General features: G+C 41.3%; 2 protein-coding genes across 5 annotated transcripts in view; one reads left to right on the forward strand and one right to left on the reverse strand.

The window, feature by feature from the left end:
* Positions 1–97: 97 nt before the first annotated feature.
* Positions 98–24,924, forward strand: ZC2HC1B (zinc finger C2HC-type containing 1B; the record flags this gene model as incomplete). The annotated part of the gene is made up of 9 exons (XM_073337520.1): positions 98–181; positions 521–640; positions 1,643–1,781; positions 5,726–5,856; positions 6,889–6,982; positions 10,125–10,215; positions 16,173–16,693; positions 22,140–22,172; positions 23,639–24,924. Coding segments are annotated over 7 exons (717 nt in total), but the record flags the coding sequence as incomplete, so codon positions are not given.
* The window catches only part of PLAGL1 (PLAG1 like zinc finger 1), an 86,671-nt gene continuing 77,114 nt past the window's right edge, over positions 17,635–27,191 (reverse strand). The window contains exons 4-5 of one of the 4 annotated variants that reach the window (XR_012158074.1): positions 22,310–26,678; positions 17,635–18,894 (exon numbers count right to left, since the gene is read on the reverse strand). Coding sequence is in view for 1 of the 4 variants with exons in the window: in XM_073337518.1 (XP_073193619.1) it covers positions 25,436–26,678 (1,243 nt within the window). In the remaining 3 variants the exon portion in view is untranslated. Of the gene's footprint in view, positions 18,895–21,024; positions 26,679–27,191 lie in introns of those variants that run through there. The other 3 variants (XR_012158073.1, XR_012158075.1, XM_073337518.1) reach the window with 3 other exon arrangements.

Consider the following 27,191-nt stretch of genomic DNA (forward strand, 5'->3'; position numbering starts at 1 on the left):
ATCATAGGGCCTGCTCTTACCATTGTTTTGTGTTGTTTTGTTTTTTGGGGGTGGGGGGGGGGGACCTTTAAGAAATCCAGTGTAACTAATAGTTTGATACGTTGAATTTTATACAGCTGCTGGAAGTCAAGAATTGCTAGCTTGTGAAACCTGTGGAAGACATTTTGCACAAGATGTTCTGGTAAAACAAAGGCTTCCCCCCCACCACCACCCCCCGGGTGCATAAAACTGAAAGTAGAGGAATTGTGAGGGTTTGGGTGGGGGGAGAAGGGGCAGTAAATGCCAGTAGGGTTAAACACAGATGTTGAAAGAAACTTTCACTCTGTGAAAAAGGAGACAAACTGATCTGATCAGTGTTCAGAGTACTGACCTGTCCTGTGGTGTAAATAAGTTATTTGTGCTCTCTCATCTAGCAATATTCCAGAGTGTGGCAGAAATAATTATAATGCCTTAGACGGAAGCAGCATTAGCAGAACACAAGGGTTTTGCCGTAAGATTTTGTTTTTTCTTTGCATCCCAGTTAAGGCACCAGCCAATATGCAAGAAAGTCTTCACCAAAAAGCGGAAGCCTTTCAATTCTTTGAAACAGAGACTGCAGGGAACTGAAATTCCCTCAGTGAAGAAACAGCCACCACCAAAGGTATTGTTTAAATTGTAGCAGGCATGTTGACTTCATGCTAATATTGTTGGTCAACGAATGTTGTCATTCACTCCAGCGATGAGTGGGTGTCCTGAATGAGCCTACGGTTCTTCGCTGTGCGTGGCATTCTCTCTTGGGAAATGATGTCTCCTCAACTGTGGGTCTGGCTCTGTTCATGCCTTCCCTGTCCCCAGCCCTAGCCTTTGTGCTTTATCAAGTGCTGATAAGTGGCTTGTTGCCTCCAGTAACTTAAGGCGTCTTCTCAGTGCAAGAGCCATGCTGGTGCACAGTGAAACCGGTAGGAACACATGGAGGCCTCAGTTCTTATAGGAGTTTTCCTTAAAAATGAAACATGAATAACATACAAGCTTCTTACAGCTTCCTCTCTAGTTAGGTCAGTGAGAGGAAGTGATGGCAGGACACTGATCTGGTGGAGGAATGCTCAAGGTTCAGCTTGAGCCTTCTGTGGCCTGTAAAATCCCAAGGACAAAGCTGCAGAGTTTCATTGCTATTAAATTCAAACAGTAAGCAATTTTTATTCCTTTATTCAAGGAAGACCATTATCTGTATTGCTGTGGTAGCTGTATTGTGTGTTGTTTGCTGCTGCTGATCTAGGAACAGCAGCAGGCTATGGAGAAATCAGTTTCACACTTTGATTGGGGGAAAGAGGCAAAAAATATAAGAGGAGATCAAAAGGGTGGGGGGGAGAGAAGGGATTGTCATGCTAACTTTCATATTTCATCCAGTATAAACTATAGTCGTCTGTGACCTAAATGTCTTGATATGAGAGGCTATTCTTTATTGGTCCCTTGGAGCACTGGTTAATTTGTGAGGGTTGGGTGGGGAAATAGTAAGACTCAGGAAAGTGGATTTGACCTAAGATTTGTTTTTAATATTTCTTTTTCCTTTTGAAATCTACTTAGAAAAGAACCCTCAGTCAAAGTCTTTATATAGCCTCATAGATGGGTATATAGAGTTTGTTGCCATACGTTTCCTTTACAGAAACAACCAGAAAAGAAATCTAACTGGAGACAGCTGCATGAGGACTTTATTAATGCTATTCAATCAGCCAAGCAAGTCACGAAAGCCATGAAAGAAGGCCGACCCCTTCCTCCTCCTCCACCTCCAAGCATCAATCCAGGTTTGTGATTTAGTTTCACTTACTGCTGCTCTTGTTTGCTTCTCCTTCATAAAACAATAAGTTCCTATTATTCACAGATGGGCTTCAGCTTTACTCCATTCTCTGCAATCCAAGGTGAACATTAACTCCCTCATTCCTGATTGTTTTTAAAATGTAGTGGTGGAGTAGAGCATGAATTAGGGGCAACCCTGGGAGCAGCTAAAGAGGGTTTCTGCATTCAGTGAGTAGTAGCATCAGGGAAAAGTGGAGCAACATAGATGAATTGCAGAGGAAGCAAAATAATTGGACCTTTCAACCTTAATGGTAGCAACTTATCAGTCTAGTATAGGGTGACCAGATGTCACAATTTTATAGGGACAATCCTGATTTTTGGGTCTTTTTCTTATATAGGCTCCTATTACCCCCACCCCCCACCCCATCCTGATTTTTCACATTTGCTGTCTGGTCACCCTAGTCTAGTAGCAGAGCTCTGGGGTGGGAGTTGGGATGCTTGGGTTCTAGTCCTGACTCTGCCATTGACTAACAAAGGGTGAATTTCAGCGCTTACTACTTGGAATAAACTGTAAGTCAGGCATAGGCCCCATGCTGGCCCTCTGCATTGGGATGAATTTCACCTTTTGGATTTTCAGAGGTCAGTGAGGGAGGTGTGGGTGCTCAGCACCTTTTGAAAATTGAGCCTCTTGCTTCTCATAGACTTTAAAGCCAGAAGGGACCATCATGATCATCTAGTTTGACCTCCTGCACATCACAGGCCACAGAATTTCACCCACTCCTGCAACAGTCCCATAACCCCTGGCTGAGTCATCGAAGTCCTCAAATCATTAAAGACTTCAAGTTACAGAGAATCTACCATTTACTCTAGTTCAAACCAGTAAGTGATCCGTGACACATGCTGCAGAGGAAGGCAAAAACCCACCATGGTCTTTTACAATCTGTCCTGGGGTGGGGGGGATTCCTTCCTGACCCCAAATGTAGTGATCAGTTAGACCCTGAGCATGTGGGTGAGACCCACCAGCCAGACCAGTAAAAGAATTATTTTAGTAGCTTTGAGACCTCCCCATCTATTGTCCTATATCTGGTTGTTGGAGATATCTGCTAATACCAGGTGCAGATGGGCCATATGTCATTTTAGGCAATCTCATCATGCCATCCCCTCCATAAACGTATCAGCTCAATCATGAAACAAGTTAGGTAATTTTCCCCTACTATTCCCCTTGGAAGGCTGTTCCAGAACTTCACTCCTCTGATTGTTAGAAACTTTCATCTAATTTAAAGCCTAAACTTGTTGATGGCCAGTTTATATCCATTTGTTCTTGTGCCAACATTGGGCCTTAACTTAAATAACTCCTCTCCCTCCCTGGTGTTTACCCCTCTGATGTACTTATAGAGAGCAATCATATCTCCCCTAAACCTTCATTTTGTTAGCTAAATAAGTCAACTCCTTTAGTCTCCTCTCGTAAAGTAGGTTCTCCTTTCCTCTGATCATCCTAATAGCCTTTCTCTACACCTGTTCCAGTTTGAATTCATCTTTTGTAAACATGAGAGACCAGAATTGCACACACTATTCCACATGAGGTCTTACCAGTGCCTTGTACAATAGTAACACTTCCCTGTCTCTACTGGAAATACCTCGCCTAATGCATCCTAGGATTGCATTAGTTTTTTTTCATGGCCACATGACATTGGCAGCTCTTAGTGATCTGTGATGGACCAAAACACTCAGGTCTTTCTCTTCCTATGTCACTTCCAACTGGTAAATCCCCAGCTTGTAGCAAAAACTCTTGTTGTTAGTCCCTAACTACATGACTTTACACTTTGCACTATTAAATTTCATCCCATTTTTATTACTCCAGCTTTCAAGATCATCCAGATCTTCTTGTGTGACATTCCAGTCCTCCTCTGTATTGGCAATATCTCCCAACGTGTGTCATCCATAAATTTAATTAGCACGTTCCCACATTTTGTATCAAGGTCATTAATGGTCGAAAGACTGGTCCTTGAGGAACTCCATTAGTAACTTCCCTCCATCCTGATAGTTCACCTTTCAGTATGACTTACTGTCGTCTCCCCTTTAACCAGTTCCTTACCCACCTTTCTGTTCTTATGTTAATTCCCATCTTCTCCAACTGAATAATTTCCCATGTGGAACTATATAAAATGCTTTACTGAAATCCAGATAGATTAAATCTACTGCATTTCCTTTGTCTAGAAAATTGAAGATATTTTCAAAGAAAGAGATCTGGTTGGTCTACATTTTGTAAAGCCATGTCTTTTATTACACTGTCTTTCAAAATTTGTTCTAAGACCTGGCATACAACTGAGAACAAACTAATAGTCCTCTTAACTTCCCAAATCATTTTTTCCCATTTCTTAAATATATGTTCTATATTTGCAGTTCTCCAGTCTTAGGTTATGACCCCTGAGTTTATGGATTCATTAAAAATCCTTTCTATTGGGCTTTCAATTTCATGTGCCTGTTCATTTAATGTTCTTGTATGGAGATTATCTGGGCCCCCAATTTGGTCTCATTAAGCTGTTTCAGTTTTGCTTTCACCTTGGATGTGATTTCTACTTCTGTATCCTTGTTCCCATTAGTCACCTCGTCATTGTCCCCAAGCTCCTCATTACTGTTGTTTAATACTGAGGTAAAGTATTTGTTTAGGTGTTGGGCCCTACCTAGAATTATCTTTAATCTCCACCCCATCCTCGGTGCTTAGCAGTCCGACTTCTTCTTTCCTTGTTTTCTTTAGCCATATAACTAAAAAGAAGCTTTTACTATTGGTTTTAATTTCCTTTGTAAGGTTTTTCATATTTCTCACTTTATCCTCACATTTTCTGACCTCCAAGAGATAGCTTTCCTTGCTGTTTCCCTCCCTTTTTCCATTCCTTGTAGGCTTTCTGCTTTCTTTTAATAGCCAGTTTGAGATGCTTGTTGAGCCAGTTTGGTCTTGTAACCCTTCTGTATGAGATTTCCCCCTTGCCCTGCCCCCCCGCTTGGAATGCAGGCTTCAGATTATTTCTGCAACTTTGACTTAAAATGATTCCAAGGCTCGTCTACATTCAGATCCCGGAGTTCTTCAGTCCAGGCAACTTCCCTAACTAATTCCCTTCATTTTGTAAAGTTTTCCTTTTTGAAATCAGTGACCCTAGTTGCAGACCTACTTCTGTTTAGCCTTCCATTTAGTTTAAACTCATGTACCTCTGTACCAGATGACTGGAGGATAGCAAATGTAATGCTGATTTTTACAAAAGGCTCCAGAGGCAATCCTGGCACTTACAGGCTGGCAAACCTAACTTCAGTACCAAGCAAATTGGTTGAAACTATAGTGTATATAGTACAGTAATCCTTTTGGTTAATCACATTGCCATTTTTTTGTTAAATGTCTGTTTTTTCTAGAGTTTTATTCCATTTTATTTTTTTAAAAGCCAAGCATAATATAGTCCTCCACATTTATACGAAGTAATGCTACTCTCTGATCCTTGCTACATATCGTCAATGTGGCACTCTTGCCCACTCTGCATTCATTCCACATGTGGAACTCCAGTTGTGCTCAGTGAATGCAAAATAGAGATTTGTAGTGCAATATCAGAGGGGAGAGAAACTCCCATCAGTGGGCTTTGGACCAAGCCCTGTATGTCAACAACAAGAATCTCAACACTTTGCAATTGATCATGGCACCCAGCCTTCATCTCTACAACAAACAGATCAAATTAACATAGTTGCCACGGTGTGCGGAATTTTGCCAAGGGCAGTTCTTAGCATCGATGGGGAAATTGAGTTACAGTGAGGGGAAGTGACTTGACCAAGGTCACCCAACAGGACAGGCAAAGCTGGGAATTGAACCCAGGTCTCCCGAGTCCTAGTCTCCCAGAGAGGAGTCAATTCTCTCTCAATATCTTATGAGCTGTTGATTCAATCATACCCATTCCTTTGTTGTAATCAGACTATATTCAGTGTCCTTACTGCTTGAGAAGGTTTAACGAAGCCGCAGCAGAGCGGCACATCAGTTTTTGCAAAGAACAAGCTACACGACGCGTCTTTGCACCAGGCCAGAAAGCAGGCAAACAGGCCCCGGTAAGTAACACACTCGCCTTGTGTTTTCTTGCAGACAGGCTCACCAGATAGAATGGGTTGTGATGTAGGGAGGGAAGCTCCACATTCATATGTAGCTTTAAACCACAGAGAAGCTAATGATATTTTTGGTTTTTTAATTAAATGCAATGTGAGTTGCTTCAAAAAAGAGCTCCTTTCTCTGCAGGAAGTTATAGAAAAGTATGGTAGCAAACGCTGAGGAGAAAATAGCTTCTTCAGACTCTTTTCTAATCCGATTCCAGGAAAGCAACTGTAGAGTAATGAAAACGAATACAGCTTCCATGCTGGATACAGAGTACTACTGTACTATGCTAAGGGATATATCAAAGGCCGAATTCCTTTGGTAGCCTCCGAAGTGGGGTTAATCCTCTGTGTCTTGAGCTGTGCTGCTGTGTTTATTAAATGTTTATACAACTTCTACTGAAAGATTTTGTTAAAAGATTTTATTAAAACATAAATTGTTCATTAATTAAAAAAAGAGTAAATAAGTGACAGACGGAGTTAGTAACTAGTAATCAGCAAAGTAAAAATCTTGTTATGCCCACCAGTTCGTTTTCTTTTAAGTATTTCAATTTTGGAGGAGGGTCAGCTTTCTGATGGAAGGAAAGGTAAATCCTACAATGGAGGGGGAAAACTCAAGGATAAAATTCTTTATCTACCACCAAAAGGCTTAAAAAACTCCATAGTTAAGATGGTGGGTGTCTAATAAAGGGAGTTCCTGGAGAACCGGGTGTCTCAAAGGGATGGTGCTGTTGAGGGGGAGATGCCTATGTGTGTCACTGAAGGGCTGCTTCTCTGAGTGTCTTGGCTGTTTTAGACTAGATGGGAGAATAATGCTTTGGGGAAGGAGCAAGCTACTGGTGGCCTTTCACTCTGGTCTGGCCTGCTGCTGCTGTCACTGAGGGGATTAAGAAAATGGACTCCTCTCAATACCTCCATGAAATCTCTGCTTGAGTTGAGTCCTGGTCAGTTCTGTCATGAAACTATGCTGACTGCTTGTGTTATCCTCACCAGGGCAAGCAACAAATGACTCAAAGGAGAGAACCAACCTTAACAAGTGCTGTGGAATCACTGCTTCAGAACAGAGTCCAAGAAGCTGCCATTGCAGGTAAGGAGTTGCAGTCGGTTGGGCGAGTGAACATTCAGAAATACTTGCACAAGGTCATTACTACTCTGCAACTGGGCGCCAGTTACTGCTACCGCTCAAATGTGGCGGAGTAGCATCACCCTGTCCGCACTACCACTTTTAGCCGTTTTTGTACCCAGTTAGTGAGCTGGTTGGCTCTAACAGCGGTTTGTGTCGTCCAGCAACATGGGTAACATTATTTTAGTAACCCTGGCAGCTAACGGTGGTACCTCCTGCCAGCAGCATAGACTAGTTACAGTAGATGGCTGTCTTCCTATAACCAGTCATCACTCACTGTCTGTGCAGTCTGGGCCCAATCCTGCGAGGTGCTGAGCAGCTCATGGGGCGTCAAGCGCTTTCAGCTCTCATTGAATTCAATGGGCCTTGAGGGTGTTCAGCAACTTGTAGGATCAGACCCTCTCTATGAAAACACACGCCAGAACGCATTGGCCCCTGTGCTGTTTGGTGCCATTCTGTGTCGAAATCATTCAGGCCCTGTAACGCCTGCTGAGGCACTATGGAGTAGCTGCTGAGACTTTTCCTAGAATGCACTACAACAGCCAAATGTAGTTTTCGTGGCTGCTTTTTAAAGCAACACTTCTGCTGTGTGGACAGAATGTAACCATGTTTGTAATGGGATCACGTGAGTGTGTCACAGACTGGCAAAGAAAATATGGCTGTGTTTGTCGACTAGGATGGGGTGGTGTTATACGTGTAGAACTTGGTAAATGAACAATAAATTTAGATCTTAGCTTAATTCTGTCATGAGCGGGAGGAGCTATTTCCCTCCTCTTCTCCCCCACGCCCCCCGCATTGAAAAGGACAAACACACAGAACTAATGATACTTAGCACTTCACATCTTCAGAGTGCTGCACAAAAACTAATGGAACCCTTACAATAATCCTGGGAGGCGCAGGGTGAGAAAACAGAGGCAGAGCAGTTAAGTGCCTTGATCCAAGGCCAGTGACTGAATCAGTGGCAGAAGCAGAATTAGAACTCAGGAGGTCCTGACTAGAGCTGATCACAAAAGGGGATTTCCATGCTGTTGGAAACTAGTCTTTCTACATTCATTTTCATCCCAAATCAGGACAAAGTTAAAATGTCAAAATATTTCACAGAATGAAAAACTTCAACTTGGAAATGTCCAAATGCTTTGTTTTGAGTTGTCATTAATCTCTGCATTTGGCTGAGCCACTGCAGTGTCTCATGGTGGTAGTTGTTCTGGGTCGCCTCTGCATCCTGGGCAGATTACATCTTCCTTGATGTATCACAGTGTTTCCTTATGGTTGAGATGCTGCAGTGCTTCATGGGACTTCTGTGGCTGAACCAGTGTGGTTCTTTATGGGACCCAGAAGTACAACTTTCATAAGGCACTGCAGTAGTTAAGGCAGATGCAGAGATTAATGTCAACCCAAAGTAAAAACATTTCATTTTTTTCAGTGGAAAATTCTGACAAAATCTTTTCCCAAAGAAAATCTTCAATTTTGACAAAACCCCATTTTCCAGTTGCAAAATTTCCATTGAAAATCTTCAACCAGCCCTAGTTCTCAACTCACTTCTCTAGAACACTTTTTAGAAAAGAAATGGGGGAAGGAGGGAGAGGTTTTAAAGCTTCCGTGTAGGAAGCATTGGGGCGTTTTTAAAAATTACTTGTCTGTATCCTTTTGTGCTTTAGGTTTTTTCTAAGTCTTTGGGTTTTCAAAAATTACTAGAAATGCATTAAAAGTTAGCTAGGCATATTTTAAATGTAAACATTCCCCTGCATGCCTTGAAACCCCAGTACTTGCAGCTTGATACAAATAAATGCATGACCACCAGAAAGTGAAACTGAGGAGAGTTTTTCAGTAGTAGTCCCTGAGGAAGAGAATTAGTTTTTAGCATTTGAACTCTACTATTGAGAAGTAAGGTTAATGGCAGTGAAGGATTTTGCTGAATGAAGAATTCAGTAATGCTGCAGCATCTTCTTTATGTGCTCAAAGAACCAGGTTGTGACTAGAAGCAATAGAAGGAGAAGAGTAATGAGAAGGGTAATGCACCATTATTATTCCTCTGTATGCTATAATAGTTACTTTGTAGATGGCAGCAATTTGAAATCTGTTGGATCAAGCTTGATGTAGGTTTAATATTAATGTGAAATAAAAATACAGCTTAGTAAACTGAATCTTTCTATCCATTATAGTGGACCTTGTGGAAGGAATGGGGCAGAAATGAGATTAATTTCCCTTGCCACTTGGTGTCACTATAATTCCAATATATCTGCTGTCCTTATTTTCATTTCTTACATATATTGCGATTGCACAGTATTGGGCTGGAAACGCTGGAATCTTTTCCTTGTAATTCTGTCTGAGATCTTTATAATGAGTGTTTAAAGATGAGTATTTACTCAAATTATAAGAGGGGGGCCCATTATCCTTGTGCCTTTTGAGATCCTTGAATGAAAGGTGCTATGAATGCTACATATTATTGATATGACACTGCTGTCAGCTGGCATGTAATTTGTGTGACAAGGTTTCTTTTGACCCACAAGGGGAACCCCAATTTTTAGTCTTACTGCAGTCAGTAGACCTTATGACTTGTTCATTCTTCTCTTACTCTGATTTATTTTTATTTTATTTTTGACATCCCTTTATCTAAAGCATATAGGTGCATGAGACAACAAATTAGTAATGATAACATGGAGGCTATGGCAGTCTTCCCATGCAAAACAAGAAAACCCTTAAACACACCAAACATGCTGAATTTGGCATTCAGTATTTTTTGGAGCAGGGTGGGAAGTTAGAAACCAGGTGCTATTTGTTATCTATCCCATTGTTGGGCTTGGTAAGTTTCTTTCAGGGTTTCACCCACCCGCCCCCATCAGACTCTGTTAGCAACCTACACCACATTCCTAAAGCTGTTCATTCTCTTTAAATACCATTCCACTTAGCATGTCTGTCAACATCCATTGGGTAATCAGTTGCTCAGTTATCTGGAGTAATACTTGTTTTTAAAAAGTCCCTTTAAAAAAAAAGTTACATTAATGATTATTGGAGGTATAACCCAGGCAGTTATATGTATGTGTGTATTTTGCAATAAGTAATTTAATGTAAAAAATTATTGAGATATAGTACTGTGCTTTTAAAGGACCTGCTGTGCAGTCCTCTGCTGGAATGCCAGAGAGAACCAAAAAAACATCCAGTGTACCCTCTGGAAAAAATACTTCAGGAGATTCTCGGTAAGAAATACTTTATATTGAGGCTCGGAAGGATTAGATTTTTATGAGTAAATGTTGTTAAACGTCAGTTTCACTGTACACATGTACAAAGTGACATATGATCAAATTATAAAATTTACAGATAGACAAAAACAATGCTTGAGAAGTTATTAGAGTTTGCTTCAAGGATATTTACTTGGTATGTTTTGACATGTGATCTTGACAATTTGTTTTAACAGTTATAAAGATTTAACTTCTTAATATTAACATCTATTGTCATTAAATAATTCTGAGCCTAGATTCTCACAATCGTGAAAATTTCAATTGATTAAAAATTGAAAAAAGTTGATATTATCCATAAAAATTATTTTTTAAAAACTCATTTTGCCAAGCCAATGTACATTTTACAGTAAGGTTAATCAAATTATCAGATTTGCTAGGCTTGTTAAATGTAAACAACATATACAGTATGTAGGAAATATGTCGCAACTAGTGCCACTGGAAGTTGATGTAGCAGAATTTCCACCCATTCTGTGAAGGGAGGGTCTCCTTGTGGGCTTTTCTGGTATTCTTTTCTACAGAACTTGAGTTTTCTCAAGTGTTAGGTGGAACTCTTGGCTGGTAAGGGAACAGTTTCAATGTAAACTGATAGTGCTTTCTGCCTGAGACTGCAGACACAGTGGGTATGTCTACACAGCACCTAGACATCGAGTCAGCTGGCATGGGCCAGCTGCGGGATTTGGACTTGGGCTGCATCGCTGTTTCATTGCTGTGTAGACTTTCAGGCACCAGCTGGAGCCTGGCCTCTAGGACTCTCCCACCTGGCAGAGTCCCAGAGCCCAGGCTCCAGCTTGTGCTTGGAAGTCTACACTGCAAAGAAGCCCGAGCCCCATGAGCCTAAGTTGGCTGGCACGGGCCAGCCATAGGTTTTTCTTTGCTGTGTAGACATACACCAAGAAACATTAGCTTTAAGAACTATGAACTTCCCTGTTGCTCTCAGTGGAATAATCACTCTGAAGTATACTAATAGAAACATCCAGCTACAATACTTATCTGTATGGAATGTACTTTCATATAGCCTTCCCAGACTTGCTAAGATTTCAAGTTTTATGTTTTACCAAATTTTACCAAAAATTGAATATTATGTCTATAACATAATTTTTGTCCTTAGCATGGGACCTGCGGGGTCGAGGGCAGGAAAATGTCTGATGGGAGAGTGGAAGGTCTCTAAGGCAGGGGAGGGTTCATGTGAAAATCTCAAGTAGGCACTGAAAGCTCTGAACTTGGGGGGCAAGAAATTTAAAACAAGACTGAGTGACCGTTTTACTTCAAATTATTCAATACAAACAAACATAATTTGGTATAAATTTTCTTTTAAAAATCTAGTGGATTTTTCCAAAAATATCTGCAAAATCCAGGGCAAAAATTCCAGTAAATAGGGAAAATTTGCTGCCAATTTCCACTGGCCCTAGGCTTGACAGGATTTAATACCAGGGAAAATACCACTCCGAGAAGTATTCCATAATCCATAAGCAACAACAGAATCAGTTAGAAAGTAGAAAAATTCTGAAAAATCAAATTTTTTCACAGAAATTTAAATTTTTGAAAAATTTTAACCACTTGATAAACTGGTAACAGAGCAAGCAGTTTCTGTGAAAACTTCCAAAAAATGTATGCAAAGAATTTGTCAAGTTTGAAAGCGTCCAGTCATCTCCAGCATAAGTAAAGGGTGGAGCAGTCTAATAAGAAGTGCCCGAGCTTTCACGCACCTGGCCACGGCCCATTCGGTTTATTCTTGTATTACATATAAAGGAATGGCAGGTTCACGGGCAGCATGTTTAATATTTTTTTAATTTAAAAGCAGAATAAGGCGTCTGATTATGGGTTAAGCACCTTTTATTGTTCCTTTTCTCTACTCCGCGTCAGCTCATGAATTTATAGAGCCTTTCATGAATGCCTAAATAGTTGTTGTTCCATGGTTGGCTGAATTCATCTAACTGGCTGTGATAATTTTGTTGTTTCTGTTGCTTTGGTTTAACCTTATTTTGTGAGGAAAAAATATAAGTAACACGGTATGAAGGGTTTGTCCCAGTACTAATAGTAAGTAAATGTCACTTCACTGATTTCAGACTCCCAGCACAAAGCGGAAGATAAGGTGGCAGATCACCCATGACTTGAAATGACTGCCTTTACTTGTACGGCATTGCTACTGAAGGTCCTAGGAAAACAGTTCCATAAAACCATCTGCATTCCAACTTGTCTCAGTTTTATATGGAAGACAACTGTGTGTTACTGATTACAATACAATGTGCAAGCAGAAGTTTACAAACGTTTACAAAAGTTTACTTAGTTTCTTTTGTGGGATACAAATTATTTTCTAGTGCCCTTTTTAAAGCATAATTGATTTTTTTAAAAATTTTTTTGTAAATTGTTTTTCCCCATTTATGACTGGTTATAAGAGGATACCATCAAGACATTTAAAATTATTTTTAAACGTCATGGTGAATGTAGTAGGGTGCCCGGAGGACCAGGTTGGCATGCCTGACTTCTGGCCCCTTGCTTCCCTGGCAGAGGTACCTCAGTCATTAAGAAGGTATGAGAGGGGGACTTGGGCCCTCCCTCTCCACCAGGTTCCAGCCCAGGGCCCTGTGTGAAGCAATGCTAGCAGGATCCTCCCATCAGAGAGTCCAAAATCTGTCCTACCCTAGAAAATTAGCTTAACTACGATGCTCAGTGGTGGAAAATCCACACCCTGGAGCAATGTCGTTAAGATGACCTAACCCCTGGTGTAGACAGCGCTAGATTGACAGAACAATTCCTCTGCCAGCCTAGTTACTGTTTCTCGGGGCAGTGGATTCCCTACACTAAAGGGAGAACCCCTCCCATCACCATAGGGAGTATCTACACTGACGTACAACAGTGGCTTAGCTGTGCCACTGTAGTATTTTAAGTGTAGATATACCCTAATTCCACTGCCCCGGGCTACTTCCTGTCTATGTCTCTTCAGTTTGGGGAATGGCCACTATAGTCTGTAGTGGTTCAACTCAAATAGCATCCCCTTGTGGACCTTTTGTAGCATCCTGCTACAGTCCCAGGTTCCTCTGAGCAGGGCGGATGTAAGATTGGAGGGGTCTAACCTGACAATGTCAATCACACAGCTCATTCACTGCTGAGAGCTCCTCGGTCTCTTCAGCAATCTCCCTCAGTCAGGGACACAATGTTTCTTCCCTTGAGGCTGTCCTAACTGTCAGGCTCCTACTGATGCTCCCCTCATGTAAGGAGGCAGCTGGCTCCTGCCTCTTCACCAGTCAGCTCTGAACTGTGCCAGGTTCTCTCTCTCCTTTTCTTCTTCCTCCAGGCCTAGCATTGGCTGCAGGAATAGGGAGGGCCATAGGCTCTCTTTAACCCTTTTTGTACTGGTGTGAGGTTTCTCAGCTTCACCACAGTTAATAAGCCCAAGATGCAAATACCATCTTGCATGTCTTTATGTATACCATAAAAACATTTATGCCACTCCAATACACCTATTTGGAAATCTTGGGTGGGGTGAATTGTTCTCATCGGGTGATAACCAGAGCACCAATCATACTGCATTAAAATTTTGGCACCAAGAATTCTTGCCATGGGCCCTTCTTTCTGACCCCTCCAAAAATTCCCTAATATTTACTATACACATGCCTCTAGAGCACAGGGATGTCCTTGGAATATTACCGGAAATTACGAATCTCCAAAAAAGTAGAGTGTCCTGAAGTAATCATTATGTGCTTTACACTAAGCCCAGTGGCATGCTTAGGAGTGATCTACAAAGCTTAGTCTGGGCCAGGTGTGTAGCTATGCCATGAAAACATTAATAAGTCTTATAGTTATGTACCCTACTATGCAGACTCACCTGGGACATAAGAATGTGTTCCTGCTCCTTCTTCGTAGAAAGAGGTATACTGCAGGAGAAGAGGAACTCCTTGTGAGTCAAAAGGCAGATAAACTGAGAAAGTGGCAGAAAATGTTTGATAGGCTGAGAGCTATGTCTGCTGGCCCTGTTCACCTCCACTGCCATCAGGATTCCAAACTGCTGCTGTGGGAGTGTTTCAGAATTGTGTGTTCTAGGACACTCAACTTCCAGTAGTTATGGTGAACCTTTCTTGGCCATGCTGAAGTCCGCCAAAAATATAAGCAACTCAGCTCAGTCTGTTTAATTTTGGTACATCTAATGCTGATTTCAATTTTTTCCTGCCTAACTTAGCTTCCCTCATAGTTAAATCTTTTGTAGACGTTAGAGTACAAGATGAATTCTTTATTCAGCCTAGCCCTACTCTGCCACCTAAGTTCAGGCCTACTTCCTCAACCAGAGGGATAATGACCAGTTTTTGGAGAAAAGTGGAGAACTGTGGACAATCAAGATATAAATATTACCTTAGAGCCTCTTTCTTCTCAACCACTGAAGTAGTAAAAAGAAAAGGAGTACTTGTGGCACCTTAGAGACTAACCAATTTATTTGAGCATAAGCTTTCGTGAGCTACAGCTCACTTCATTGGATGCATACTGTGGAAACTGCAGAAGACGTTATATACACAGAGACCATGAAACAATACCTCCTCCCACCCCACTCTCCTGCTGGTAACAGCTTATCTAAAGTGATCACTCTCCTTACAATGTGTATGATAATCAAATTGGGCCATTTCCAGCACAAATCCAGGTTTTCTCACCCTCGCGCCCCCCCCCCCCCCTACAAACTCACTCTCCTGCTGGTAATAGCCCATCCAAAGTGACCACTCTCTTTACAATGTGTATGATATTCAAGGTGGGTCATTTCCAGCACAAATCCAGGTTTTCTCACCCCCCCCCCCTTTTTTAGCCTTTGGATGGGCTATTACCAGCAGGAGAGTGAGTTGGGGGGGGAGGGTGAGAGAACCTGGATGTGTGCTGGAAATGGCCCAACTTGATTATCATACACATTGTAAGGAGAGTGATCACTTTAGATAAGCAGGAGAGTGGGGTGGGAGGAGGTATTGTTTCATGGTCTCTGTGTATATAATGGCTTCTGCAGTTTCCACAGTATGCATCCGATGAAGTGAGCTGTAGCTCACGAAAGCTTATGCTCAAATCAATTGGTTAGTCTCTAAGGTGCCACAAGCACTCCTTTTCTTTTTGCCAATACAGACTAACACGGCTGTTACTCTGAAAACTGAAGTAGTAGTAATAGTCTCTTCCAGTCGGGTAGTTGTGAGGGATATGGTATTCTGAGCAGGAAAAGTGCTGCAAGAAAGACCAGTTCCTGCTGATGAGTTCTGCTAGAAGAGTTGCTTACATGTCCGAATGTTACCAAAGAATATTATTAGAATTCAGTCTGCAATTTCTCGCAGAACTCTCCCTTTATTGAAGGAGAAAAGTCTGGGGAGGGATAGCTCAGTGATTTGAGCATTGGCCTGCTAAACCCAGGGTTGTGAGTTCAATCCTTGAGGGGGCCATTTAGAGATCTAGGGCCAAAATTAGGGATTGGCCCTGCTTTGAGCAGGGGGTTGGACTAGATGACCTCCTGAGGTCCCTTCCAACCCTGATATTCTATGATCAGTAAATTCCCTTATTGATAAAACACCTAGGGAATTCATACAAATTCTACCTTTTCTGCTCACTCAGTTAAGCTTTAAATTCCAAGTTGCTAAGGTAAAATTAAGGTCCTCAGTCCCTGAAGTAGACACTGCAGTGTCCTCTTCTTTAAGCAACCCTTCCTGTTGAAAGGAATGTCAGTCCCCAGGATCTACTTGAAATGCCCTCAGTGAAATAAAATGGTAGGAGGTTGCATTGGCTCGCTTAGACTTGCTGGGGCTCAGGGCCAAAGCCTGAGCCCCACCGCCTGAAGCTGAAGCCCGAGCGCTTTAGCCCTGGGTATCAGGGCTCAGGTTACAGAGCCACTGGGCTTTAACTTTGCCCCTTGTCCCCACTTCTGTAATCCAGTTTATCCATTGCTGGCATATTTTCAGGGGACACCATCCTGTGAACTTGTTGCCAGCTGATGTGAGAGCAATATGCAATCTCTAGTATCCCTCTGGGGAGAGGAGGAGACCAAGTCCATCTGAAATTGATCATATGTAACATCCTGGCATGTGACAAGGCAGCCAAGCATGGCCAGCATGGGCACCACTGAGACCGGCAAACAGGCCATGAGAAGATAAAGGATCCAGAAACACAAGACCCAGGATGACTCCAACTGCTTTTGCTCAGAGCAGAAAACTTGCCTGTTTTTTACAATGAGCTGGACTGAATCCTCAGAACGGAGACCAATCTGCTGGTAGATACTGCGCAGAAGCATCTTGAGGCTTAATTGTGAGGGACACAGAGGAGGAAAAATAGTTGTTCCATGGACCAGGAGATGCCTGATGCATTGCTGGGATCTCAGAATCAATTTAGTGGATCTGGGATCCCAACCCAGAAGCACAGATGAATGATACCTGAGCCAGCTTGGGAGGAGGAGGAATCTGGAACCGGGGGCCCGCTACTGCAGGTATGTTGCTTTTCTCTGTAAGTTGTATTTGTGAGAGCTGATTTTGCAGGGTCGATAGGAAGAGTTTTCCAAGTTCTTAAGAGTACTGCTTTTAGTATCTGCAAAGGTGCAGATAGAGCCTTATGTAGGTGCAAGTGTCCATTTGTCCCACTGCTCTGCCATACCCTGCTCTCCAATGCCTCCCCCTTTCCACATGCTTCTGTAGCAAGAGGGGCAGCTTTTAAGCCTGACTCCCAGATCTCTGTATATCTTCACCCATTCGGGATCCATGAGCCTGCTCCTGGTCAGGGCAAAAGTTGCAGTTTGGCAGATACAGCAGCTAGCTGAGCCATGCCATGTGGCTGGACTCAAGCAGGGGGAGAAATTTCAAAAGTAACACAGAAACCACAATGTAAAAGTCTAAAAATAGAATTTTACTGTGAGAATTACATATTAGGCATGATGGCCAAAGCATTTAGATTACATTATATTGGCCCATAGGCTGGACTACAGCATCTGAAAGTGCTGCTCTCAGCAATTTCAGGTGCATAATAATAGTTCAGTCCCTCCAAACTGTGGCCTTGATTCAAAAGCAGCGTTCAACCCACTAAAGACCATTCCCAAGAATGTACTTGGGCACACAGCCATTGCATCGTGAACTCCGTGTACTGCTGGTCTCCCTGTTTCTCTGAAGGTAGAGCTAGGACATACGTAGTCACTTCTTGACTGTTTTAAAAACTCCAGCAGAAACCTTTTTTAACTGAGCAAGAACTGAGGTTGAGAGCTGAATGTTCACCCTTCAAAGTCTAGGAAATGGTGGTACCAGGACTTCTGGGATTTTCACTGGGGTATTATGGGAGTTTGCTATATTCTCAGAACCTTTCTGTAGTTTCCCAGGTCTTTGAAATCTCCCAAAATCCACTGTTTTAGGGAGCTGGGCCAGGAAATGACACTGCAACTGCACAGACATGGGACAAAAACTGAAACTGAAAAAACAGCCTGGCTGGTGTGAGCATACTGCCCTGTTGATAACTTACATCGGTGGTGTCCCACCAGTTCAGTTACTAGTGGTGTTATACCAATAAAATAAAAACCAGCAGGATCTTATTAAAGGGAAAAAGGCAAAATACCACATTTATTGTGAATACAGAAAGAATCATAGTAAGCAGTTAGTTATAGCTATAACATTCCATTCAATCTCATATTTAGTCACACATTCATTCATACAAACACACACACACAGGTTCTGCAAGGTTGTTATCATAGTTACCAGCCTTAGAGTTGCTCATGCCAAGCCACTGGCCAGGTGGCCTGGACATGAGGAGGGAGCAGGGCCTTGTCAGATGCTCATCTGATGCTCCTGGAAGTTGGTTTGCAGAATCAGACCCCCCAAAGTTGTCACTTTTTAGAGTCTATTTTTATAGGAATTTCTTCCTATGCCAGTCTATGGGAATTGCTTCATCATGCTGTTGCTGAATCAATCAGCAGATAGAACATTCCTGACGGCTCCGTGCTGCTAGATGTTATCTTGTTCTTTGGCTCTCCCATTCTTGAGGCTGTTGGGTGGATTCCAGTCTGCCCTCCGGGGGACCTCTGGTTATTTCCACTTGACGCCTTTTTCAGCCGATGGACACTGGATTCTTAGGCTGGCACCTCCCTGATCATTCAGTTATTATCCACACCAAGCATCCATCCACATACATCCTCTAGCTCTATTTTAATCACAATTGTTCATACAACAAAAGGGTGGGGAGTCTCTGGGTGCTGTTTCTGTTGTTACAGAGTATTGCTTTGAGTCTCTCTCTGTGTGAATTGTTTTGAGAACAGACTCTGTCTTAGAATGTACTAATGCAATTAGCAGCTTGCAAGTTTCACCCATAGAGGGAGAGAAACAGTACCAAAAACCAAGAGATCTCTTAATTAGTAATACCCTGGAATTTAAACTATGGGGAATCAAACTCATTTGTGATTTTAATACAGAACTTCTTTAATATGATCCAGCAGTGGTTCACTTTGTTTAGACAGGATAGGAGAGGTTCATTAGTTTAATGACTTGGGTATGAACTGTGAATCCAATTCATATTCTTAATAGTCTCATATCCTCCTTCCAATAAAAAGAGAGAGAGGTGTAAACTCAATCTTGTCTCTCAGCTTCAATGCTCTTCATGTTCCCTGATTAATTCTCAAGTTGATTTCTTTTTCTGGATACACAAACATAACTCCTTCATAAAAAAAAAAAAAAAGAAAAAAAAAGTGTAATCATTATTACAAGTTGTTTGATAGGAAAAGGAGGGTACCTTCCATCATTCTGTTTGTAATACACTAATTTCAGCATAGTGATTCCCAATAGTTGTCCTTAATTTTAAAAAAAAAAAAATCCTGAAGGTGCTGCTGCTTCCATATAAAATGCTTATACAGTAAATGAAAGACCAGAAATAATTCTCAAATAATGCATAGTAGGATACAACAATGATTATAGTCTGTATTACTCTTTACAGTTTAAGTAAACTAATCAGAGTTGTTTGCAGTTATGACAGGTTAAAATAAGAGACACATGGCCAAATTCAAACTAGCATAATTCCATTGACTTTCAGGGGTAAACAGCTAGGATAAATTTAGCTCAGTTACATTAGAAAACCTACATTTAAAATAAAATTCCATGTTAACAAAAAATGAATAAAGCAGTAACATGAAACTTGTCAAAATATTTCAGACTGACTTCAAAAAACTCTCTCGAAAATTAGCAGCAGTAAGTCGGTTAAGAAGAGAGAGAATCTAAACAAGAACAGTCCATGAAATGAAACCAGACAAAATGATAGAGAAACAAACCCCTTGGAGTGCTAAGGTTCTTCTGAATTTTAGCTTTCTATCTATGGGATGGATGGTGCATTCTAGTTACATGTTTAAATGTAGGTGTAACCTTTGCTTCCTATAGCAAATCTCTTGCTGTGAGTGATGTAATATGAGCCTCTTAGTGTTTTACTGGGGTTGCATGGTTTCCATCATACCTTTCCAAGAGTACACCTTTAATATATGGCAATTAATTCACCCATTTTTTTCTGTTATATTTTATAATCTCTGCCTGTTGATGGTCATTCTATTCATTAGCTGTTATATAGCAAGTTTTATCTGTATTGTGCATAGGAGGGAAGTATTGTCATTCCTGTATTCTAGATAGTGAAGTGCTGAAAGGTAAAATAACTTGTTCAAGATCACATAGTAGGTCAATGGCAGAGCTGAGCCTAGAACTCAAGTCCTTCTGTTGTCTAGGCCAAGGCACTATCAGTGGGCCACGCTGCCTCTGAAAATGTTCCCCCCACTCAATGAGTGAATAGAATAGTGTTTTGCCAATTTAATATAAATATAAGATAACATACGGTATTTCATCCTGTCTGACTTGAACACATTGATTTCAAATGCAAAACTCTCACTGACTTCCAGGGAGCAGGCTCCAAGAGACCCACTTTCCATGCCTGATAGCTATATTCCTGATTTGCACTCAAATCTTTGTTAGAGTCAAAGCCATCACGTCCTGTAAGATCTGAGGTTCTAACACTTGCCTGATCTCTCTCATGCTGTCACCACAGGCTTTCAGTTAGCATCCCCTGATTAACATAGTAAGCATTACACATTAAAATAATTCTACTCTACATAGCTTATTTTATTACAATATAAAAGTTGTTTATAAACTACATGTAAATGTTACACAGAAAATATTTTAGACTTTAGGTCTCAAATGGGATTGTAAGAATTGACAGATGTTATGAGGTATTTTGCCCTGTTGTACTGTATTGCTTCAAAGTGGCATGTAGGTTCGTATTAGAGATAGAAAAGAGTGATTAGATCATTGTCTACTCCGAGCACAAAAACTAGTCTTGCAGTAGAGGACATATTAGGTATTAAAGTGATATGATGGTGTACCCCACTGATCACTGTGTGGTGTCTCTCCCTCAATGCCCATTCCACAGAGGACAAGGGTTTGCTATAGAGTCTGCCTCTTTAACTCTAGTTGTAGGGATGAATGTAATCGGCACTTGAGATCACTAGTTCAGTCCCAAGTGTTAGCCATGGTAGAGGTTATCTACAGAAAACAAGAGGGAATCACCAAAACCAGCAAGAAAATGCCCAGGCTTAATTCAACCTGAGCATTGTGTAGCTCAAAAACTTGTCTCATTCACCACCAGAAGTTCGTCCAATGAAAGGTATTACCTCACCCACCTTGTTTCTCAGGCCTAATTAGGTAACTTATCCTGCCTGTTCCTGAAAAAAAGTGCAGGATATGTAAAAATCACATGAGGTGTGACTGCAGCTTGAGTAGACATATCTGAGCTAACTTTAATCTAGCTAGCTTGGGTCCACAAGCAGTGAAGCTGCAGCAGTGCGTGCCAGCTCCATGAGCAATTAGGGTTTTGGGCGAGCTCGTACAGCCCACACTAAAGCACACCCTGCCACGGCTTCACTGCTCTGTTACCCAAACTAACTAGAGTTAAGATAGCTCAGGTGTGTCTATTTGAGCTGTAACCACACCCCATGATTGCAGTACTGATGTACCCTTTGTGGTTTTGGTTTACACGAAGGATAAACAGCAGCAGCGCTGCCATGTTGGGAAGCTGACAATACAAGAGTGATACACATAAATACTGCAAAAATAGAGCAGATACAAGAAAAATCAGCAGCTTCATTACTCAAGTTGGGGCAAAGAACAGTTACATGATGCTGAGCTCTGATTTTAAGATCATCCTTGTTCTAATGTGTGTCATCCCCATCTGTCCCCCTCTCTTTCCTTCCCACCCACCCCTGCCATTGGAAGCACGGTTTATGGCATGCTTACAGTGGCTATGTATTAACCAGAATAGTGACAATGTGTAACTCATGCTCAGTTATTGAACCAGAGGAGTTCTGTGAGATGCATTACTGTAGTGATAAGTGTAACTTCCCTTTTCTGTTCTAATTTTGTTTGAGACTTTATTACAGATTATGCTAGTAGGCTAGTGAGATGAGACTCCCCCACGATAAAGGATATAAGGAGTGGTGGTGTGAAGTGAAATGACAAAATTGTGTTGGGAAACTCTTGTAGAGGTAGCTTGATTTGTATGCTGAGGTAGCTTAATGTGATTAAGTCAAACCCCTTTGTTAGGAGGCTAACTTGGGAAGAGTAGCTTTTCAAAAGTGCATTGGTGATTTAGGAGCTCATGTTCTCTTGATTTTCTCATCAATCATTTAGGCACTTTTGAAAATTTTGCCCAGGATGCTATTAGAACTTGATTATCTTGTTGAGTTTACAAAGTGTCCCTGACTTGAAGTGAAATAGTATTAATACCCACAATAGGCCCCCAAATTTACAACTGTGCATAACCAAACCCATAAATGTATACATGACTTCTGCAACTTTGTGTTAGGGTAAGCAATTTTGCTGTGCTGATATTGGATAATCTAGACTAATCCATACTTTTTGTTTTGCATTCAGGCATAAATGAAACCCTCACAATGGAGTTGTCAGGTAATCTAGAAAAAGAATAATCCTGTTTACAGAAAAAATACATGGGTATGGGGCTATATACGGTACAGAATACTGCTTCACACTTATATAGTACTTTACATATTCAAAACTATGTAGAGATTAATGTTCACACAAACCTGTGAAGTAGGTAAGTATCACTATCCTCATTTTATGGATTGGGAAATGGAGCCAGACAGGTGAGGTGACACAGCTGGGATGAGAATTTGGGAGTTCTTGGTTCCCAGACTGGTCTCCCAAGCTCAGACGTTCCAAACACCCTCCTCAACATAATGTCACTTTACATCTTTTAACGTTTTCCTTCCACTGACATGATGTCTCAATCCTAAAGCAGCTCAGTCGTTAAAGTCTTTGCATAAAGAGAGAGTCTGTTGAGGCAAATGGGCAGTGTGGGGGAAGCTATTGTGTGAGTTGTTCTTGTCCTACGGGTGAACACATGTCAATCTCCAAGGCTTTCAGTGGAGGCCTTCTTAAGAACACTAAATTTAAAGAAAAGAAAATCTCCCCCTGATCCTGCCCCAAACTCCTACTTTAGAATATGACACACCTCTTTAGTATTTGTAGTGTTCTGAGATTCTAAAGATAAAAATTCTTACTGGATACATGACCTGTGGTGCCCTTAGTGATTCAATACAAAACAGGGCCTGTGTTTAGGCTACCCCTACATTTAAGCTTTCGGGAATGTTAGAAGCTATTTTGAATTGAATTAAAATAACTGATTACCTTTTTCATTAGAATGTTTTAATCACCATTACCTCCTGCTATCTAGGAGCTCTACTAACACAGGTGATTCATGTTACTTTTTATTTGAACTTGAAGCACTCTTCATTAACTACAGAAGACTAGCACCCCTCTAGAAGGCACAGTGCTGTATTTCAGAATAGCTTGTAAGCAGGTATGGGCACAGGTTCTCTTGATGGATCATAAATGTGGAATCCTGCTAAAGATGAACATTTCCATACAGAACATGGTCATGATTCTAGCTCAGTATCTGTGTTGCATTTCTTTTAACCGTGACCCTTAAGTGAAGGAAAATGATTTAAATATTTAGTTACAACTCTTTGCAGAAGTTCAAACCAAACTGATAAAATGCTCATTAATATTATATGTTTAGACAATGCCTATAAAAATCCATATTGTTAAAGATATACAATAGTGGATGAAGCAAAGTGAATACAATGTGCAATCAGAAAGGACAACACAGTAAATTAATTCATCTAAATCTACACCCACAAAACAAATTTTTAAAGCTTTTATCCATAAAGTCCTAGAATAATTTAAAAATGCACAACAGGCATACACTAGCATTCCTGAAGTTTTCGGAGAAGGGCTTTTTTTAGTAGTTCATTAATACATCAGTCTATTTTTAAACAACGTAATGGGACTTGAGGGCAGAGAGCACCTTGCAGGATTTGGACTTTACATTTCTGTGTTTTCTTTTGATGCAGAAGAACCTAATCAGCAACAGCAGCAAACTAAAAACCACAGGATCTTTGTGAAGTGGTTTACGGGAGATGAATGAACCCTGAAGGTTTTCTTTTGAAAAAAATAGAGTTTGTAGTGTGTTATCTTTTCCAATTTGCATGAGTTCACCAGGTCTTGTCAGTTGATGGCACTTTGACACCTGAAGACTTTTAGAAAGGAACTATGTACAGACAATTTACAAAAACAAAACACAAACAAAAAAGAGCATATTTCTGTTTTGGTTTATACAAACAAATGTAACTTAATGGCTAGATATAACTTGTTAATTACTACTGTGCTGAAACCATGAATATAAAATTACTTAACATTTTCATACCTGCCATATATTTATCCAACTTTAGTGGGGGTTTGACACTATTTGTAGCTGTGGAAGAGTCACGGTGGGACCTTCTCTGATCTTGCATCCAGAAGGACTTTAGACCAGTCATTGACTGCAACAAGAGCTGCCTTGCATATGTGGAGGACTGTAACATCAAGCTCATGTTGCTAGAGTAATTTAGCTGCCAAGGAACATTTATGCTACAGATTGTTACAATGAATAAGTATCAGAGGGGTAGCCGTATTAGTCTGTATGCTACCAGACTCCTCATTGTTTTCACGATGAATTACCACTTGTCTGGACTAAACAAAGGCCATCATTATCAACCAAAAGTGAACAGAGCTTGCTTGGATGAGGAACATAATCTTTCCTGAGGCTGTGTCTACACTACAGACTGTACAGCAGCGCAGCTGTAAGGTCTCCTGTGTAGTTGCTCTATGCCAGCAGGAGAGAGCTCTCCCGCCGGCATAATTAAAACACCTCCAATGAGCAATGGCAGATATGTCAGCGGGACATATCTCCTGCTGACATAGTGCTGTCTACACTGGTGCTTTTGGTGGTTGGGGTGTAGTTTTGCTGACAAAAAAGAGCTAGTGTAGACATAGTCTGAGAGTTACATTGTGCAAGGGGCTGAGTGCTGGCGTCAGTGGGACCACTCGTGCTTAAAGCTAAATTTAGGCTTAAGTGCTTTCTTGGATTAGGCCCAGAATGCCTAGCATCTTGCAGGATCAAGGTCTAAATGAAAATTAATGTGTTGTCTTAACCATATACTTCCTCTTCAGAAAAAGCCATTTATACAAGACATTTATTCTTAGGCTACAACAGTGGTAGTTATTTCCAACCCTGGAGAAAACACCATATCTCCACACACAGCGGAAGTGCACTTCAAAAAAAACAAATTTGAGTTTAACCTAATCACCAGAGCAAATATTTTGTTTTTAAAAAAGTGAGAGGAGATAAAATAATTGAAGGAAGTCACAACTTAAATTAAAAATTCTTAAAGCTCAGTGATTAAGTGCTTGCCATTAAAACCTACTGGACCCTCCTAGATTCTACATATGAACAATGTTCAAGTCATTTGTATAAACTAACTGCGAGTCATGGCTCATTTAAAAAGTTATGTTTCCCACCCTCACCCCCATAGCAGCCATCATGTTTTGTGCATGTTCTAGATACATTTGTATTTCCACTGAAGAACACTAGTTCAGCTATTTAGTTTAAGTGTGAAAACATGGAGGGTATTGAGCAGAAAAGATGGCATTGTTGCAAGTGTCATATGCTATGAAACTAGTAAGTATTAGATAAAATACATCTATTCACTCTGTTACTTCCTGGAACATTCTACAATGTTTATAATGTCCTTTTTAAAAGTTCTTAAATGGTTTGGGGCTTTTCTCCTTCAGAAATCTGGGTATAAAAGGAGCCCTAAAAAAGATGATAGTTATCTGAATGCATGGTGAAAATGAGGCAATGTTACAGAATTTGTACTGGATGAAAAAGAATGGGGATGAAGCTGGTTTAGGGCCACTCCACCCAGAGCTAGCTGTGCACCTTGCTGTTGGCTGAGGCAGCTCAGCCTGTGTGGTGCTTCCTCATGACCAAATGCCATTGTGATGTCCCCACTGTTCTGGTTATCACTCTGAGGGAACTGCCAGAAACCCAGTATATGAGTAAGATCCATGGAGGGCATGTTAATAGATTCAACTGTTGTCACAGTCTCCTTGTGCAATATGTACTTGCCAGCATCGCCTGTACCCCCCGAAGAAGCTTCTTCCAGATTGACTTTGTGAGGTTCTGGTAAAGGCAGGTCCTCGAGCAAGTTCACATTATGAGCTTTAACATCCACTTCGATGGGTAGGTTTTTGAGGGATGCTGGTGCAAATGAGGTAGTACTCAGTTCATATTTGTTGTGCTGATGAAGATTCTGGTTGGTAGGAGATGGTTTAGAATGAGTGGCTGAGAGACTATCTACACAGCTCATCCTTAGCAAGTGAGGAGGTTCCAGAGGATGAGTAGACTGTAGGCTTTGTTGACAGTGAATATGTGGGCTGCTATACTCTTCTGCATCCAATGTGTTCAGAATCCCATGCTGCATAGAAGCCCTCTCAGGAAAAGAGGACAGGATACTGGCATCTTCCTTCAGTCTGAATGGAGAGAGAGGGTCAAAGAGACCCTGAAAGTCACCATTCTGCAACCTGCCCTTCAGCAGCTCTTGTGCATGTGTTTTCTTCATGTGACGAGTCAAGTGGTCCTTGCGCCCAAATCTCTGGGCACAAAACTGGCAGAAGAAGTCCTTGCAGCCTGTGTGAACCACCATGTGACGCCGCACATCTTTGCGGGTGTAGAAATAGCGTTCACAATGGTCACACTTATGTTTCTTTTCCTTGGTGCCACTGCCTGGCTTCCCTGCATGAGTTTTGAGGTGTTCTAACAACACTTCTGTGCCTCCGAACTCTTGGGAACACATCCTGCAGGTAAGGTCCCCACTGGTGGCTGCATGAAGAGCCAGGTGGCGTTTGTAACCCAGCTTGGTGTTGTACTTCTTCCCACAGTCTTCACACTTGAAGGCCATTTTGTTGGGATCGTGAGTCTGAAGGTGATTTTTCAGATGGTCCTTTCTGTGGAAGGTCTTTTCACAGTAACCACATTGGTGAGATTTCTGTGGAGAGTGGGTGGCCGAGTGCCTAAAACAGAAGAACAACATGTTTACGGAACTCATGCACACAAGTGGAATACAGCTTCAGAATGTGAAGGCACTTGCGCTCTCTAGGATAACAGTTTTGAAAAAGACAGACTCTATTAAATAGCAAACCAGTGGGTTTTTTATAGTCTGTAGAGTTAGATTAACATTACTGCAAAAAACACCTTTTTGAATAGCAATTATAAATTGTACTTGAGAGGCAGAGAATAGCTAGTGGCTACAACAAAGGACTGGGAGTTGGCATACCTATTGTCCTGCCACTGACTCGTTGGAATACAATGGGAAAACTCATTCATCCTCCCTGTGCCTGTTCTCTCATCTGTAAAAGGGGTATAACACTTACTCTCAAAAGTGAGGTGAGACGTAATCAATTTAATGTTTGTGAAGTGCTCAAGTTCCTTAAAAGAAAGGAGTCACATATAAGCCCACCTACTTGGGGCTCAGAATGGATAGTTGTAAGCAACACATGGCAGTGAATCTGTGTTTTTTCATGCAC

The sequence above is a fragment of the Lepidochelys kempii genome, chromosome 3, assembly GCF_965140265.1.
Source record: "Lepidochelys kempii isolate rLepKem1 chromosome 3, rLepKem1.hap2, whole genome shotgun sequence".
In the NCBI taxonomy this organism is placed as follows: domain Eukaryota; kingdom Metazoa; phylum Chordata; order Testudines; family Cheloniidae; genus Lepidochelys; species Lepidochelys kempii.